Consider the following 18,181-nt stretch of genomic DNA (forward strand, 5'->3'; position numbering starts at 1 on the left):
AAGGAATACTTTAGAAGACTTAATCTTTGACATCTAGGAACAAAATCCAAGCTATAAACCAGTTTGCTCTTCCTGTCCTAACTTACTGTTTTGGAGTGATTGACTGGTTCCAAAATGTGTTGGATAGATTAGATAGGAAAACAAGAAGGATGCCTCATGCTCACCAAATGATTTATAAAAATCAGTGCATACCAAGATTATATATTCCCCAATCTGAAGGAGGGATGGGCCTTCTTGAAATTGATTACATGTACAGATCTGCAATCATGGGACTCCACACATATCTGTTGACCTCACAAGACCCAAACATAGTGAACGTTTTGAAACATGAGGAGAATAAATCTAAGATGACTCCTCTGCTTAATCCAGCAGAAGCATATCAGCTTCAAACAGGAATGGAAATCAAACTAGAAGTAGATAAAAATCAGGCAGCAACTGAATGTGCCAAAAAACAAAAGAAAGAATATAAAGTGAAGGACCAGATGAGAAGGCAAGAAATGTGGAAAATGCATAAATATAGTTGCAAGTATAGAAAACTTCTGGAAGAACCTCATGTTGATCAGGAATGAATACAGGAATGGTTAAGGACAGGCAAATTCAAACCAAGAGATGAAAGGTTAATACTGGTGGCACAAGATAGTGGGCTACATACATGTTGGTTTACAAAGTCCATTGAACATATGGAAGAAATAGACAAGTGTAGGTTTTGTAAAACCGAATTGGAAACAGTCACATACCTTGTTGCAGGTTGTGACATACTAATGGCAGAAGCTCCGTATACTGAAAGGCATAATAATGTGGCAAGACTGTTGCGCTGGGGATTGTGCAAACATTATGGCACTGAAGTGGCTGAAAAACACTGGAGACATGAGCCACAAAGCATCATAGAAAATGATGAAGTTTACATCACATGGGATCACCCATTAGTAACAGTTCAAAAGTTAGATGCTAGAAAACCAGATATATCCATGAAAAGAAGACAAAAGTAGCACTGATCATTGAAATCGCCACACCCAGTGACTACAGTGTCTTGTGTATGGAGAGACACAAAGTCATAAAATATCAGGATCTGCAGTCAGAAATGAGAGCAATGTGTAAGAAAGATACCCAGGCAGTTCCAATAGTAGTAGGATCAACTGGTCTTATAAAAAAGAATCTGCAGTTGTATTTAGATATGTTACCAATACATACAGCCCCGTTTGAATTGCAGAATGAGTCATTACTGGGCACATTGTTGGTGCTGTGAAGAGCACTTTTGGATGACATCAAAGATTGAAACAATACTAATTTCATGAACTTTAATCATACTGTGACATAGGAATGGGGTTCATTTCTGTCATGGTATCAGAAACCCAAAATATTTGGAGAAATTAAAAAAAACAGATACCCGTATGAGTCTATCACAGTCCATGTGGGTGTTAATGAACTGAGATACTTCTCAGGACTATATGAAGAAACACATTATTAATCTCTCTGAATATGTGTCTCAGGAAAGTACGGTTGATGCCACAGTACTAACAAAAGATGACTTGATTTCTGACATATTTCCAGGGAAATTCAATATTTGTCAGCTTGGGTGGACATGGTTGACAAACATTGCTTTGCAAAGGATTGTCTGTACCTGTCTCCCCTGGGCTTCTGAATATGTATAAGGAGATGGATAAAACTTCATCCATCTCCTTAGAGTGTTTAGTCAATGTCAAATTGAGAAACCTACCAACATAGCAAACAAAATCCAAAGAAACTTGAAGATGTCGTGCTCATTTCTAGGAGCAATACCGTACAAACTCTCCTCACTATGGAGTATATAGAAACCTGTGCTTTTACCGAGACATAGTTTAAATCCACAGAAAGTACTCTGGCAGTGCAAAGCTTTAGTGCCATCCACACAGACCATCAGCTGCACAGAGAGGAACAAAACGTGGAGTTTCAATCTGTATTAGCAACAAGTATACCTCTAGGCTGGTTAAACAGGATGATGTCCTGGAACTTACTCGCATGCAAACCACCATAAACAAAGTCCCATACCATATCTTAGCAAGCTATAGGTCAGCCTCTATGTAAACTAGAATCCCATAGCTCATACCAAGATTTACTGGAGACAATCACCATTAAACCAAATACCCTATTCATGGGAAACTAACTGCCCCTCTACAGACTGGGAAACATACACTGCCCCAAACTCCCAGGAATAATGATTTGTGGACTTTGTTAACACAAATACCCTTGATTAAATATTGAGCATACCCACCTGAGGTTTAAACATAGTGGACCTGGTACTCACCATTATGGGAGAGGGCTGTAGTCCCACCCCAGTGTCATCTCCTCACTGGTGAGGTCAGACCACAAAGCTGTCTACTTTGAAATAAAAACTCAGCAACCCCAATAAGCCCTGTAACAGTTAGGAACTATTTCAAAGCAAACTACATCCTATTAAGTGATAGTTTGTCAAAATTCAGTGCCCCTCCCATTCCCGTGTTCACAACAACCAATGTGGAATTTTTCACAGAGACACTGTACAACCATGTAAATGACTGTATAAAGGCTGCTGTACCAACTAGAAGTAACCACAAAACAAACCCTAAAAACAAATAACACTGATGGAATCCTAACCTTAATAGGGTATATAACAACAAAAAAAAGTTATGGCTAAAAATCTTTAAGCAGAGTGACATAGCAAATTTGCTGGCTGACAAAATCAGCTCAAATTTCATATCCCTTTAATGCTTCCTAAACGGCTTCCTAATGACCACCTGAGTCACATTTCAGCTATAAGAGAATAGAGGACTGCAACGATTATCCCACTTCCGAAGGGTGGGCCATCAACCAACCCTGGAAACTGCAGACCTATTAGTCTGACGAGTCTAATATGCAAAGCCATGAAGTGAATTATCATGAAAATTATCAACAATGACATAGGCAACCTTCAGACACTGAACTGAATCCAGTATGGCTTTGTCAAGAGAAGATAATGCCTACTAAACCTCATGGACTTTTTTAAGATAGTCGCCAATGCAATGGATGAGAGGAAAACAGTACATACTGCCTAGCTATACCCGGTTAACATGTTTGATGCAATACCCCACTCAGTTACAGTTGACAAACTCACCAAACTGGGCATAAAACCCTACATAACTCACTGGATCACCAGATAGCTCACAGACAGGACCCAGGAAGTCAGGATTGGTGAAACCATCTCCATTAAGAGACTGCTCACCAGTACATACCTCAGGGCTCCATGCTGCAATCGCTCCTATTTGGCATCCACTTCTTGAAGATAAAGGCTAATGTCAAGGGCCTTTAGCTGACTAAGCTCTCAGATGACTGTAAATTGGAAGCTATCATAGACCCCTCCCATTATGCAAACATCTTACAAGAAGGTTTAACGCAGACAAATGACTGCTTCAAAAGTCACAGATTCAAACTCAGTGTTAAAAAATGCATTATAGTGCCTTTTGGGAAAACTTCCACTTGGACTCCATCAATAAGATATCTGTAAGAGTTGATCCAGTAGTCACGGAGTTGGGAACATATGTAGACAGTAATCTGGCTTTTGGTTATCATGTGGCCAAGGTAATAAGAAAATCATTCTATATTACTCAGCTTATAAGTAAGGGCATGGCATCCAGGTCCAAGGAAGTCATAGTGCCACTTTATTCAGCCCTTATCAGACACATTATTGAGTACAACACCCCCTTCGGCATGACCAGACATATGCAACAGCTGGAATGCCCACAAAGGCTCCCTACCAGGAGACTCCAGGATACTGACAAATTGTCCTATTTGCCTTAAAGCCCTGTCTCTATAATTCATCTCCTACAGGTTGCTGACAGGTGATCTACACCTGGCATACAAAGTATCCTTGGCTCCAGCTCTGATGGACCTTTTGTACATTTACAAAATGATCAGCATCATAGCAAGTAGTTCCAGGAATTTAAATTTTGCTTGTGATATAAACACCCCCTCCATAAATCCTCTAGACACTTCCCAACATACCTCTCCTAATAAATGTCCATGATAAATAACGTTGCAACTGGGTTGGGTTTCATGACCAGGCTTATAAAGGCCCTGGTGGTTGTTAGCCTAGTATATACCTATGAACCTCTGCATTTCAAATCGGTTTTGCTTAGAAGAAAAGAACATGACTGATTCAGATCACTGTCTAGACTGTTTTTCTCAGTTACACTCCCCAGGTCAAATCTCTTTGGATGAAGAGGACAGCCGTTCTCTGGATTTCCCTGCTGAGGAAGCTTCTTTTGGGGAGACTATCCAGAACATGATGAAAATTTTGAATACGATCTCTGTACAGAAGAGGTACTACAGCTTCTTGGAAATGGGTACTCTTGCCCCTTCTGAAGTCCCTTCTGTTCTTGGGACTTTCCAGGATGCTTTCCACTCCAGTCTGTCCTGTTCCGGAGGCTTTCCAGGATGTTTTCCACTCCATCTCTTCAGCACCTCAGTCTTAACCATCAGCCCCTAAAAGACCAGACAGATTTTAAAAGATTATGATGGTCTAAAATACTTGTTTAAGAATCCTGTGGATGACTTCTCTGCAGTGTCTCTTGCTTCAGAGAAGCCCTCTAAGTTATTGCCCATTGCTAATGCCCTGCCTACAGACAAATACAATAGGGATATGAATAGGTGGGGAAAGAAGGTATACAACTCCTCTACCCTTGCTTTTAGGGCAATTAATTATCAGACTGAAATAACTAAATCTTTGATTTCTGTACTTCCATCCTTACACAAAGTTATGCTGGACTCTCCAATTGCAGAATCAAAGCAGCAAATGCAGAATCTACTTTTCCAGGGTACTTGAATAACCAGAAACAACATTAAGTGCAGTTACAATGTTGTGGATGCTTCTTCTCGGGCAGCAGCTACTGGGTCTGTTGTCCAGATATGCATGGCTTCATAGCTAGAATTTTCCAGAGGATTTCAAATCAAAAGTCTTAGACATCCCCTTGGACAAACACCTCTTGTTTGGTCCTGCCAGTCTGTTCAAAATACTCCAACACCAAGGTAAGACTATGAAAGACTGCAGGCAGATCCTACTTTCTTCAGTTCTTAGATACCACAGGAACTACCCATCTAAGCCTACATCCTCCCTCAGAAGGGATCCTAGGGCAACTCAAAAACTGCAAAAAAAAAAAAATTAGCTTCATAACTCCTCTTTCCAAAAGACTGTCCCTCTTCTGACCTAGTGGGAAGCCATTACCACAGACAAATGGGTCCTGTCCATCATCAAGAATGGTTATGCAATGGCCTTGGAAATTATTCCTCCTCTGAAAAGCATGCCACATCCTCCTCACAACCAGCTCTCTCTAATTGCCCCTATTATTTAGGACCTCCTGAATCAGGGTACCATCAAACAAGTCCTAAAAGACTTCACACAAAAAGGATTCTACTCCAAATTCTTTCTGGTGCCAGGAAAAGGACAATGGCGACCCATCCTAGACCTTCCTCTTCTAATCACTTTCTTGAAAGTACCAACTTTCAGAATGTTCTCTCTTCCACTCTCTTGCCTTTCATTCTCCTCCAAGACTTGTTAGAATCCATAGATCTGAAGGATGCTTGTCTGCACATACCTGTTCGTCCTTCTTGCAAGAAATTCTTGAGTTTTTTCTCTGGCTCCTCACATTTTCATTTTACTGCTATGCCTTTTGATCTTTCCACAACACCAAAGGTCTTCACAAAGTATGTAACCCTAGTCGTGGCATTCTGCCCCAACCAGCAAATTCAAAATTTTCCCTACCTGGATGAACTGTTACTCCAAGCTCTTTCTGCAGGGTCCTTCTGCAGCATCTAGATTTCACAGTCCAGCCCCTGTTAGGTCTGGGTTTCACATTCAACTACAAAAAATCTCACATGGCTCCTACAGAGGACCTGGTTTTCTTGTGGTTCAGACTGGACACAAAGAAAATGCATGCCTTTGTTTCTCCCTCTGGAGAAAATTCACAGTCCGTCCGACTTCTTCCTATATCTTTCCTCTGCAATACAATGCACAGCAAGGGAGATGTTAAGAACTTTGGGTTTCATGGTGGCCACAATTCCTATGCTTCCCCTAGCTAGACTTCACATGAGGAAAATTTAATGTTTTTTGAGCTCTGTGTGGTCTCAACACTCCCACCCCTTGGACTCCCTAATCACCCTCCTCCCTTTTCTCAAAAAAGAGCTACTTTGGTGGAAGAAATAGGTCCATCTCAACCCAGGACTTCCTTCACACCACCTCCTATTGTTCAAGAAGTTCACACTGGAGCCTTGGACGAAGTATGGGGGACATGGTCAGGATCACACTGGGTACAGGCAGATGTCTACCAAAGTTAATGAGGGAACTTAGCAATCTGAAGGAAATAAGGGCTCTTCTGCAGACTTTCCTCCACCTATGGAAATATGGCCCACTCCTGGTGTACAATTACGACACCACAGTCATATGGTACATAAACAGGGAGGCACCAGGTCTTACCAAATGTGCATGTTAGCACAGAAGTCATGGAACTTAGCCTTCCAGATGGACATCTCATTCACAGCCACATACATTCCCTCACAGGAATAAATTGCTCCTTGGAGGACCACCACAGATGGACCTTAAACAGACAGATAGGCAATCATCCTTCTGTGGGCACACGTCAGATAGATCTCTATGCATCAGCTCGCCCACTTCTGCACCAGGGAAACTTGTCCTTCACCATGCAGAACAGATGCCTTCTTCTTCCAGCAACAGGGAAGTTCCTCTATGCCTTAGCTCCACTACCTCTTTTTCCAAAAATTCTTCTAGAAACCCAAAAGGAAACACAAAATCCTTTTTACTGGCCCCTTTTTGGTCAAGGCAATATGGGTCCCCCAAAAAATTCACGTGACAAAGAAAAATCACAGGAACATATGTCTGCAACTGGACCTGATCACTCAACAACAGGGATTGCTTCTCCACCTAAATCTTCTCTTACTCTGCTTGACTCTGGGGATGATGGGATTTTAATCCCGCAAAGACATCTTTTCTCTGAGGAGGTTGCTTAGGTCCTAGAGATTGTGCATGTCAGTTGTAGAAAATCTTAGCTAAATGGAAAAGGTTTTCTTATTGGTGCCATAAACACAGTCAGGACCCATTTATATCACAGATCCCTGCTATCCTGCATTACCTCTGTGAATTACTTCATTCAGGCTTGACCTACATTTCTATAAAAGCTCACCTGTCAGCCATCAATGCCTGCCTGCCTGTTAACCCTACACTTATGGCTAAAGCAGGAGTCAAAGTTTTCCTGAGGTGAGTTCTGCATCTTAACCCACCAAACAAAACCCTTCTCTCCCCCTTGAGATCTCAGCTTTGTGCTGGAAAAGCTTACATTACCTCCCTTTGTGCTAGCATCTTCTGCTGCTTTAAAATTCTGCATTTGGAAAGCTGTTCTACTCTCGGCTGTCACCTCTGCTAGGAGAGAGTAAGTTACAAGCTCTCACTTCTTTTCTTATTTTATACACAAACACGTTGACTCTCAGGCTAATCATCCTTTATGCCTAAGCAGTCACTAGAGCCGTAGATGAGGGCAAGGTAGTGCACACAGCCTATCCTGACCTCGCAAAGGCTTTTGATACCGTCCCTCACTCTGGAATTATAGATAAACTCACTAAGCTGGGCAAAACCCCTATGTCACAAGATGGGTTGGCAAACTGGCTCACTGACAGAACCCACACAGTAAAAGTAGCCGACTCCAAGTCTGACTTCAGACCAGTGACGACTGGAGTACCACAGTGTCCAGTCCTGGGTCATCTCCTGTTTGGCATCTACTTCTCTGAAGTGCAGGCCAACACAGAAGGTCTTTGGCTAACAAAGTTCGCAGATGACTGCAAACTGGGAGCCATAATAGAATCACCTAATGATGTAGACATTCTACAGAAGGGCCTCACAGAGACAGATGCTTGGTGTCACAGTCATGGCCTCAAGCTCAATGCCAAGAAGTGCACTGTCATACCCTTTGGGAAAAACTCAGTATCCACGAACTACCACATAGGCGGTAGCTCACTAAACACTGAAAGTGTGATAAGAGACCTTGGTACACAGGTGAGCAGTAGTTTCTTCTTTGATAACCACATCGCCACAGTAGTCAGGAAATCCTTCTATGTGGCACACCTCATCACAAAAGGGTTCTCCTCTAGAAAAAAGGAGGTCATTGTTCCTCTCTACTCATCCCTCATCACACCCATTATAGAGTACAATGCCCCATTTGGCATGTATCTCACAAGACACATACAACAATTGGAAAGGCCACAGAAATACCTCACGAAGAGGATTACCGGCCTCAAACAGATGCCATACATAGACCGTCTCAAAAAACTCCAGCACTACTCCGTCGCATATCGCCTACTCAGAGGTGATCTCTGCCTAACATACAAAGCTATGTCAACCCAGAGCTGTTGGACATGCTACACTTAAAGAAATTCCAATCTCTCTGAACCACATGCTCTAGTGACCTAAACCTTGTCACCACAATAAACAGAATATGCTGGAGGGATAGATTCCTGTACAAGAGACTTCTCTGGAACAAACTACCCATTCATGTCAAGCAAAGCTCCTCATTGGCCCTGTTTAAGAAAAATCTTGATGACTGGATGGGAAATAGAAAATTCACCCCAGGGATCACTTCTGCAGCACTGCTTGGGTGGCAAAAGCCAGGGAACCTTTTTGGCTAGGATTATATAGGCCCCAGGGCCGATAGCCTAGTACTTACCTATGAACCTATGTCACTTGTGTGTGTTGAGACCACAGCCTGTGCTTTCTATTGGATTTCTTTTTGTGCTTGAGGGCATCTAATATGATTCCTTTATTTTACCCTTCACATCTTTTGCCAGCTGCCTTGACTTTGGTGGGTTGCTAATCTTGGCATGCAAACGTTGTTGACTATTACTAGCAGTGAGTAATGCTTTGTTCACAAGTAGATTAGCCATGACTGTTACTACATGGAGTGACTCTAAAGCAATCAGAAATTAAATACTTGTTAAAACACATAAGTGGCAACACAATATACTACATGGTATGATAACAATGACTCTCTCCTGTGGCTATACAATAAATACTGAAACATTTCATTACAATTGTATCTCAAGTGGCATGACTAGCATAGTATTAAGCTGCATGCTGGACATTTCATGGTCATTCTACCTTTACATTGTCTATTACACTGAATAATTTATTGTTAAGCATTTCACTTTATTTGTACAAACAGAATGAAAGCACGTAACAATAAATTGTTCAATAAATTATTCAGTCTAGTTGCTAGTGTATTTTTTGGCAGTTTGTTGTGTGGTTACACTGATGACCAGTCTGCATTTTTTTTGTCATTCTATTTTTGTCAGTTTATAACTTCCTGCCATGATAGCAAAACCAGTAGATGCATATAAACAGTGTCTATGTACCTCTGTTATTATTCTTGTTTGTAGTGTTCTAGGAACTTAAAAAATAAAATAAAGAACTCACAATATCACATTCTCAGCTGTAATGATTTGACCCTAAACAAATTCCAACAATTCTGATTTCTGTTTTTTTCATAACTGAAAAGGTCCACGATCAGCTCACTTACTCAGTTAAGACACAATCAAACAAACAAATAATGTCATTTTACTCACCCAGTCATAACTTACCTGCAAGAAAAATGTGATAAACGAAAGAACACCAAGACCCAAAAACAACAGACAGTATAAGTCACTCTTTGATCGAACAATTTTATGATCAAACTCAGCAAAAATCTGAAAGATATAAATTAATACTTTAGTCAAAAATGTTTGAATCCTTCAAAGAAGTTAAGAATATGCAATTAATCTAAAAAAGATGGACAGTCAATAGTCAGCAATTAATAAACATTCTCTGGGATTCAGAAAGGCTTCACTCCAAAGATTTTGACTGTATGGTATGCTTGAGTGACTCAGAGACTAAACTCCTGGTACTGCCTTATGCTGGCATTGTTTACAGCTCAAAAACAGTCTGGTTGATGAAACTGCATGCAAATTTGTTAGCCCAGGGGAGTGGCTATTGCAAATTAGACATGTGCTCTTCCCAGGAAATGGTGTTGGCCCCAGGATAATGAGGTAGCGCAATCAGTAGATTGATGCAGATAATCACTCCAGCAAGTTATTTTTTGGGAAGGAGAAAAATGTGCACTCTGTCAAAAGATGGTATACACTTGTACACCACTATGGATGGGCTCATAGCTCCTACAACTGTACAACAAGTACATTCGGCAGAGCCAGCCGTGTGTTCTCCAGTGTGACCACACACACACACACACACACACACACACACGCGCACACACACACACACACACACACACACACACACACACACACACACACACACACACACACACACACACACACACACACACACACACACAGACACACACAGACACACACACACACACACACACACACACACACACACACACACACACACACACACACACACACACACACACACACACACACACACTAATTTTAAAAGACACTCCTGATTTGTGGCATTGTCCCCATTGTAGTTGGCTTGTACAAAAGAAGTTGAAAGCTATGAATGAATACATGATGTTAGTAAGTACTATGCTTTAACTGCTGCAATACAGATGGTCACTGTACTGCAGACATTAGTTTGCTAATTAACTGCACTCAAAATCATAATGAAAGTGCTTGCGATGACTACATTTGTGTTATGGTTAGTATCAATACCACGAAATAGTAAGTAGTCATTCATCTGTTGCAAAATAACCCATTTACTTCTTCAGTTTTACATCCAACACTGGAAATTAAAAATTGTACCGCTATGTTCCCCTTAGAAAGTGCAGCCCTGCTGTTGTTAATCTGTCATGCCTTTTATATTTTTTTTTAGTTCCATCTTTTTTTTCTTTTTATTGTGTGTGTGTGTGTGTGTGTGTGTGTGTGTGTGTGTGTGTGTGTGTGTGTGTGTGTGTGTGTGTGTGTGTGTGTGTGTGTGTGTGTGTGTGAGTGAGTGTGTGAGAGAATGTGTGAGTGTGTGTGTGTGTGTGTGTGTGTGTGTGTGTGTGTGTGTGTGTGTGTGTAGGGGGGCAGTTGATGTGTTGATGTGTTTTGAGATTCAATCTGCTGATTAGGATAACTGAAGTAAAACCATATGATGTCATGCTGCAAATTATCATTACATTCAACTACAAATACCGTTTGGCTTTCTTTCTATTAAACTAAGCAGCAGATTGGCATCACAATACCATAAAATAAAATAAAAAAAGAATGGCATTTCCTGACAGTATAGGTATCTTACTTCTCTTACTTTTAAATAAATTAAATGTGTATATATTAATTATTTAACACTGGTTTTCTATTTATTACTGTTGAACCAAGAGAAATGTCTTACCAGTATCCACTGTACAGTAATTTTTTACATCAAAAGCCATTATTAAGTTTCTGATTCTTTAAATAAATGTATGTAAACAACATATATTGAATAATATATTTGATAATGAATTCAAGAATAACTTACTAATAATGTGCAACAGAGTAAATAACTTTCTTAAAACTACATTTTAAATAGTGGCTGATTAAATTAATATAAGATGTTTAACTTCATTGTAGAAAATTATTTATGTTGTTGCACATTACTGACAAGTACTTATTATATATCTCAGTCTACCATAGATTAATGCTTTGTGAAATCATACTGATGCATTTAATTTGATAGATTATAATCATTTTAATTTGTCAGGATCAGTGTAATGCCTGAGATAATTTTATATATATTGAATGTGTAAGTTCAACTGCGACTGCTGATATTGAACCCATTACCTTCCATTCTTGAGGCACAGACATCATCATCATCATCATCATCATCAATTCTCTTATTCTTATTTTCTGTATGGGGTCGGGGTGCCGTGTCAGCTGTCACCATGTCTCCCGATTCAGTGCCACTCTCCTACCTTCTTCGACAGTCATGCCTGACTGTTGCAGGTCTTCTCTCACACAATCCATCCATCTCTTTGCTCAGTGTCCTCATTTTCTCCTGCCTTCTTCACCAGATTGTCTTCTGCTTTTCTGCACATGTGCCTGCACTATTGTAATCTGTTCTTTGACCTTCTGTGTAATAGGAGCTACACTGGCTTCTGTTCTGATGTTCTTATTTCTTTGTCTGTACCACAGTGTGCATCCTACCACCTTTCAATCACCTCAATCATCTTCAATCTCAGATGAGTGAAGAATAAGCATATGAGCGCCACTGTACAAGAACAAAGGGGGCATTCACAACTGTGGGTAGTACAAAGGTATTAAATGCCTGTCACACTGCATGAAAGTTTTGGAGAGAGAGAGTGATTGATCAATGAATAAGCAGAGTGGTAGGAAGTAAGATGGGAGATGCACAGTTTGGATTCGGATCAGGATGCAGCACAACCGACTTGAAGTTTACAGTGAGATAGATAATTGAGAAGAAGCCAGAGATGAAGAAACAGCCCAATTGGGCATTTCTAAACTTGGAAAAATCAAACAACAATGTCCCAAGAAAATTAATTTGGGCAGTCTTGTGGTGGTTCAAAGTCCCAGAAGAATTGGCAGAACTAGTGCTGGTTATGTCAAGGACCCAATGACTCAAGAACAAACGGGGTTCCAAGTGGGAGTGAGTGTGCATCAGGGTTACTCTGAGGCAACCACTGTTCATACTGGTGCCTCTGTTCATACTGGTGATGGACTACATTAGTACACAGGTCGAAGGGAACCAATCAACAAAGTTGCTGTATGCTGATAATGTGACATTACAGATAGACTATGAGGAAGAAGTTCAGCAAGGACAGCATAATGTAATGCAAAACTGAAGGCACATGGGATGAAACTGAGCAGAGATGGGGTAGTTGTAATGGAAACAAGTGGAAGAAATCAGAAGAAGCTGAGAAATGAGATAAAAGGGAAAATAATGGAGCAGACTAACAGCTTCAAGTATCTCAGAGAGGTGGTTGAGGAGAAGGGAAGTCTGAATGAGGAGGTCAAAGCTAGAATCAGAGGGGCTGCAGAGACACTAATCAAGTTCTTGGAAGGAAACCCATGCAGCCACCAGGAAAACATGCAGACTTCACACAAACAGTGGCTAGACATCTGAATCAAACCTTATAACCTTTTTTGTCTGAGGCAGTGAGCTTAACCATTACACCATAGAGTCTCTACGATTGGATACTCTGTGACATCCTTAAGCATTTTGTGCAGCACCACACGTTACCATACACAGTGAGCTAAGTGTGTGGCCCAGGCTATGGTGTGAGTCCGAAAACATAAGCCATATCATAGTCATACTGTACAAATGAGTACCTCATATGTTACTCTGCAAGGCAATGATAGCACATGTACCATACCTTAGAAAAAAAAACTTTTCTGTAATACTACCAGTATTCAGTAATTATGTCTGAATGTCTTAATATGTCAGCGGGGTTTTGATGTCAACATCAAGGAAACCTTTTTTTTCCTTCTGTGTTCTCTTTTGGAGTTTTGAATTTTTCTTAGTATATTGATTTTCAAACTTCACACTGCCAGATGGCTGGTGTGTGTATGTATGTAAGTATATATATATATATATATATATATATATATATATATATATATATATATATACATATATATAAAAAACCAGTGACACACCACAAATGAACTATGTAACAAAAACAAAAAGCTGGCAATATGAAAAGAAAGATGATTTGGACAGTAAACTAGCAAAACATTTTATTTGCATAGGTTGGTACTAGGCTATCGGCCATATGGCCTATACAAGCCTAGCCATAACAATTCCCTGGATATTTCTTCCCACAATATTTACTTCCTTGGACCCCTGTCTAGCTGGGTGACTGACATGATCCCCGGGGTGAATTTCCTATCTCCCATCCAATCGTCAACGTTCCTTTTGAAGAGGGCCAGGGAGGCGCTCTGCTTGACATGTATGGACAGTCTATTCCAGAGTATGGGGAGTCTCTGGGTCAGGAACCTATCCCTCCAGCATGCTTTGTTCATTGTGATGACACAGTTTAGATCCCTGGAGTGTGTGGCTCTGAAGGATTGGGATTTCTTTAAGTGGAGCATGTCTAACAGCTCAGGGTTTGACATGGCCTTGTATGTTAAGTTGAGATCGCCTCTGAGTAGATGATATGCCGCAGACTATAGCTGGAGTTTTTTCAATTTTATACCTTTAATTAGTTGTATGCTATTAATGGTGTCTTTAAATCTTGTGCAATGCTTATTGGGTGTTTGACATCATGTGATTACATAATGTCCTTATATAAATGTTTTGTAGTGTAGTTAGGTATTTTTCTGATGAAGTTCCGTTTTATTAAACAAGGAACGAATCTGCTTTCTTTTTGTATTGTCAGCTTTTTGTTTTTGTTACACAGTTGGTTTGTGGTGTGTCGTTGGTTGTATTTACTATTTTGTGGCTGGTTTGGTGATGGCAGGAGGGGATTCCACACAGGACATGTTGTTAAACCTAATTACTCACTCCGTTCCTGAACATTTTGCAGCATTCAGTGAACAGATTATATCTGTCATCACTGGGGCTATTCATGAAGGCTTCTCTAATCACCTTGGCAACAGGAGTGGCTATGTAGGAAAACGTGATCATGTCAATAATGCAAACAACGTTAATTTGAATCTTACTCAGGTTTCCCTGGTTGATGCAGTCAACAATGGAGCTAATAACCAAGGTTTGCCAATTCGGAACAACGTTTGTGACAACAATGATTTGGTGAACAACATCTTTAATGAAGTCAACAATCCTTTTCATTTGGTAGTGAGAAATTCAACCATTTCACAAGTAACTGCACAAGGAGTTGACTGTCACGTAGACGATTATACCAGTTGCAAAAATAACATTTTTCATTTTGAGAGGCTGTCTACTAAAACAGTATCAATGACACTAGAAATATTTTATTTGAAAGAATGTATCAACTTATGCTGTGTTCCATATGGACTTAGGATATACACATTTCCGAATTGTGTCAGACAGGGAGAAGCTTTGTATAAACAACTTGTTGAGCTTTTCAACACACTGGACTCTCCCTTATGAGAGTGTTGGCTGAGCACCACAAATTAGAACCGGTTATACTTAGAAGTGAGATGGAATTGTTGGCTGCCAAGATGAGAGCATCTGACTGTTTTCCATCTTTTTCGACATTATATTTTGGCATTTCAGCCTAAGTTGATAGGCAAAGAGCGTCAGTCATCACTAGGAAGCAAGGCAAACTAAAAAGCGACCTTGCTGCTTACGCTGCTAATTCTGCCTATCCTGTAAATATTTTCAGGGGAGGCACAGAAGGACTGTCTAAAGATCAATCTAACAAGTCATTTTCAAGTACGTTGTCTGCAATCCCTCAAGTTGCTCAGTCGACCACGGTTGGTACTGGGCATGACAACACAGTAAGTAATGTTTTGGATAATGTGGTTCCTTCTACATCTTCTGTTCCTCCCATTTCAATAACGAACAAATATGGTCCTGTTCTGGTGGACAGTTCAGGCAACAAAAAGAGGGGGGGAAGGGTTGGAAGAGGAACTAGAATTTCAGAAAGACATTCTTAATTTGAGTGGTGACAGTCTTATGATACTGTTTCTGTATTAAAATGTGGTTTCTCAAATACTGTTAACGTGCCCTGATTAATTGTAGATTTAAAGTTATATTTAAGAAAATTAAATCTTAAATACATCGTTGACGGGGTACCTGGAGTTGAAAGAATGGAGGCTGGTTTGAGAAAATGAAGTATTTACAATATAAAATAGTGTCAAACTCTACATTACAGCTGTTTACTGCTTTGTGTGAAAATCAGTTTAGACATTTAGATGGTGGCTGTAATTACAAACACAATCTTTCTTGTAAAGAAATATCAGCTTTGAAGAAGTTATCTTCCAACAGGGAGTTGCGTTTTTGAAAGCAGACAAAGGGGGCTTAATTGTTGTCATGAGAAATGCTGAGTACAGTAAAGCCATTTTTTGTATGTTGAGTGATGAAACATATTCTTACAGGTTGATTACCGAAAACTGGATACACTATTTGGCATCTCTAAGGTGCACAAGGATAAGGTACATCCTCCTTTTCTGCCAATAGTGTCAGCCAGTTTTTCTAAAACTGGACCTATTTCGATTTGGTTAGATGAAATTTTGTACCCTTTGGTACAGAAATCCAAATTCTATTTGCATGATTCATGGCACTTTAAGATTACAGTTATTAAGTCAGGTGGATTTTGATAATTTTCCCTTTGCATTTGCATCTCTCTATGTCACTTCTTTGTATACTAGTATAGATCAAGAAACAGGTTTGGAGTATCTAAGAGAGTATTTGAGTCAATATACAAGTTTAAACAATGATACCATCAATACTATTTGTGTTTTAATGGAATTAGTGTTAGAAAACAATTTTTCAAATTTGAGAATGCTATATTTCAGCAGGTGTCAGGTGTAGCGATGAGCTCCCGGGTGGCACCTTCCATTGCCAATTTAGTTATGACTATGCAGGAGCTGAAACATTTAACAACGCATCCATTGGCAGAAAATATAATTTTCTATAGGCGTGATATAGACAATTAGATTTTTCTTTGCCGAGGAGATTATGACACCTTCCTTTTCTTTGTAAATTATTTGAACAGTACCACTAACTTTCTTAGATTTACTATTGTTCAGTTTGGGGATTGGATTGAATTTTTGGATGTCCATTTAATTGTTGATTTGGTCAACACCTGTTTTGTAAGTAGCATTTACATAAAACTGACTTTTGTTAACCAATATTTACATAAAGATAGTTTGCACCCTGGCCAAATGAAAAGAGGGGTAGTAAAGGGTCAGTTTATTGGACTTAGCCGGCTGACTAGTAATGTCGGTGTCTATTTGGCAGAAATTGGCAAGCTTTACAATTTTTGTTTGAAGAGGGTACTACTTTATCTGGCTCAACCAGATTTTTAGTAAAGTGAAAGGGTTGAGGGGCAATACTGCTTGTCCCATTTTGAAATTTGGGCATCTAAATGACGAGGTTACAACACATTTTTCAGAGAACGAGAGTAGTGTTTCTGTCAGTTACAGTTTGGCACTTCCTATCCCGATTAGTAATGAAATGGGGTTCATTAGATCTATTTTAGAAAGTCCTTTTAGGTAGTAGGTAATAGACCTTTGTTCGCCTACAAAAGAATTGTTAATATTAAAACCATTTTGGAAAGGGGCAAGGGTACTGCTCTTGTAATTTAGATACTTATTCATGTGGTCATTGTCGGCAGTGTAGATTTGTTATGTGGTCCTCTTCAGCTGAGTTTAAACATATCAGCAAAATCATTTGGGCCAGGTACCATTACATTTGTAATACTACAAATGTTGTTTATTCAGCTTTTTGTAATTCATGTGACAATTTTTATGTTGGTAAGACTATTAGAGGCTTAAATAAAAGGATCTATGAACATGTTCTTACCATCAAGAAAACGGATTTCTCCAATGCATTTGATAGACATTCCACTGTGTGCCTAAATTTCAAAAAAAATTCCTGTTTAGTTTTAGTAAAAATGAATGCAGACACATTCTGTGGTGATTATAAAACCTTATTAGAATGTCGAGAGAGTTTGTGACAAATTATGTTGGTGGCTGATCAGTTTCCTGGTCTTAATGAGACCATCAACATCAAGCGTTTTTTGCAATTAAAAAGGTTACAGTTCGTTAAATATATTTTTTATCTACAAAAAACGTTTTATTTTCAGTTGTATGCCTTTAATTAGTTGGAGGCTATTAATGGTGTCTTTAAATCTTGTGCAATGTTTATTGGGTGTTTGACATCATGTGATTACATAATGTCCTTTTTAAATGTTCTGTAGTGTGGTTATGTTTATTTCTGATGACGTTTTGTTTTATTAAACATGGAATGAAAGTGCTAGTTTGGTGTCTGAAGTCTGAATCTTCTTTCTTTTCATATTGCCACCTTCTTGTTTTTGTTATTTATATATCTATATCTATCTATATCTATCTATCTATATATATCTATATATATATATATATATACATATATATATATATATATATATATATATATATATATATATATATATATAGCTATATTTTCTTCTTCTTCTTTCGGCTTTTCCCAGTTAGGGGTCACCACAGCGGATCATCTGTCCGCTCATGATTGGCAGTGGAGTTTTTACAGTGTCGAGTTGCCAGCCCAGCACCCAACCTTCCACAG

General features: G+C 39.4%; 1 protein-coding gene across 1 annotated transcript in view; it reads right to left on the bottom strand.

The window, feature by feature from the left end:
* The window catches only part of ABCB1 (ATP binding cassette subfamily B member 1), a 1,009,232-nt gene that overhangs the window by 351,194 nt on the left and 639,857 nt on the right, over nucleotides 1-18,181 (bottom strand). The window contains exon 20 of the mRNA XM_044067521.1: nucleotides 9,631-9,735. Coding sequence (XP_043923456.1) covers nucleotides 9,631-9,735 — 105 coding nt within the window. The remainder of the gene's footprint in view (nucleotides 1-9,630; nucleotides 9,736-18,181) is intronic.

This window comes from Protopterus annectens, chromosome 3.part1 (assembly GCF_019279795.1).
Source record: "Protopterus annectens isolate FY-2018-M chromosome 3.part1, PAN1.0, whole genome shotgun sequence".
In the NCBI taxonomy this organism is placed as follows: domain Eukaryota; kingdom Metazoa; phylum Chordata; order Ceratodontiformes; family Protopteridae; genus Protopterus; species Protopterus annectens.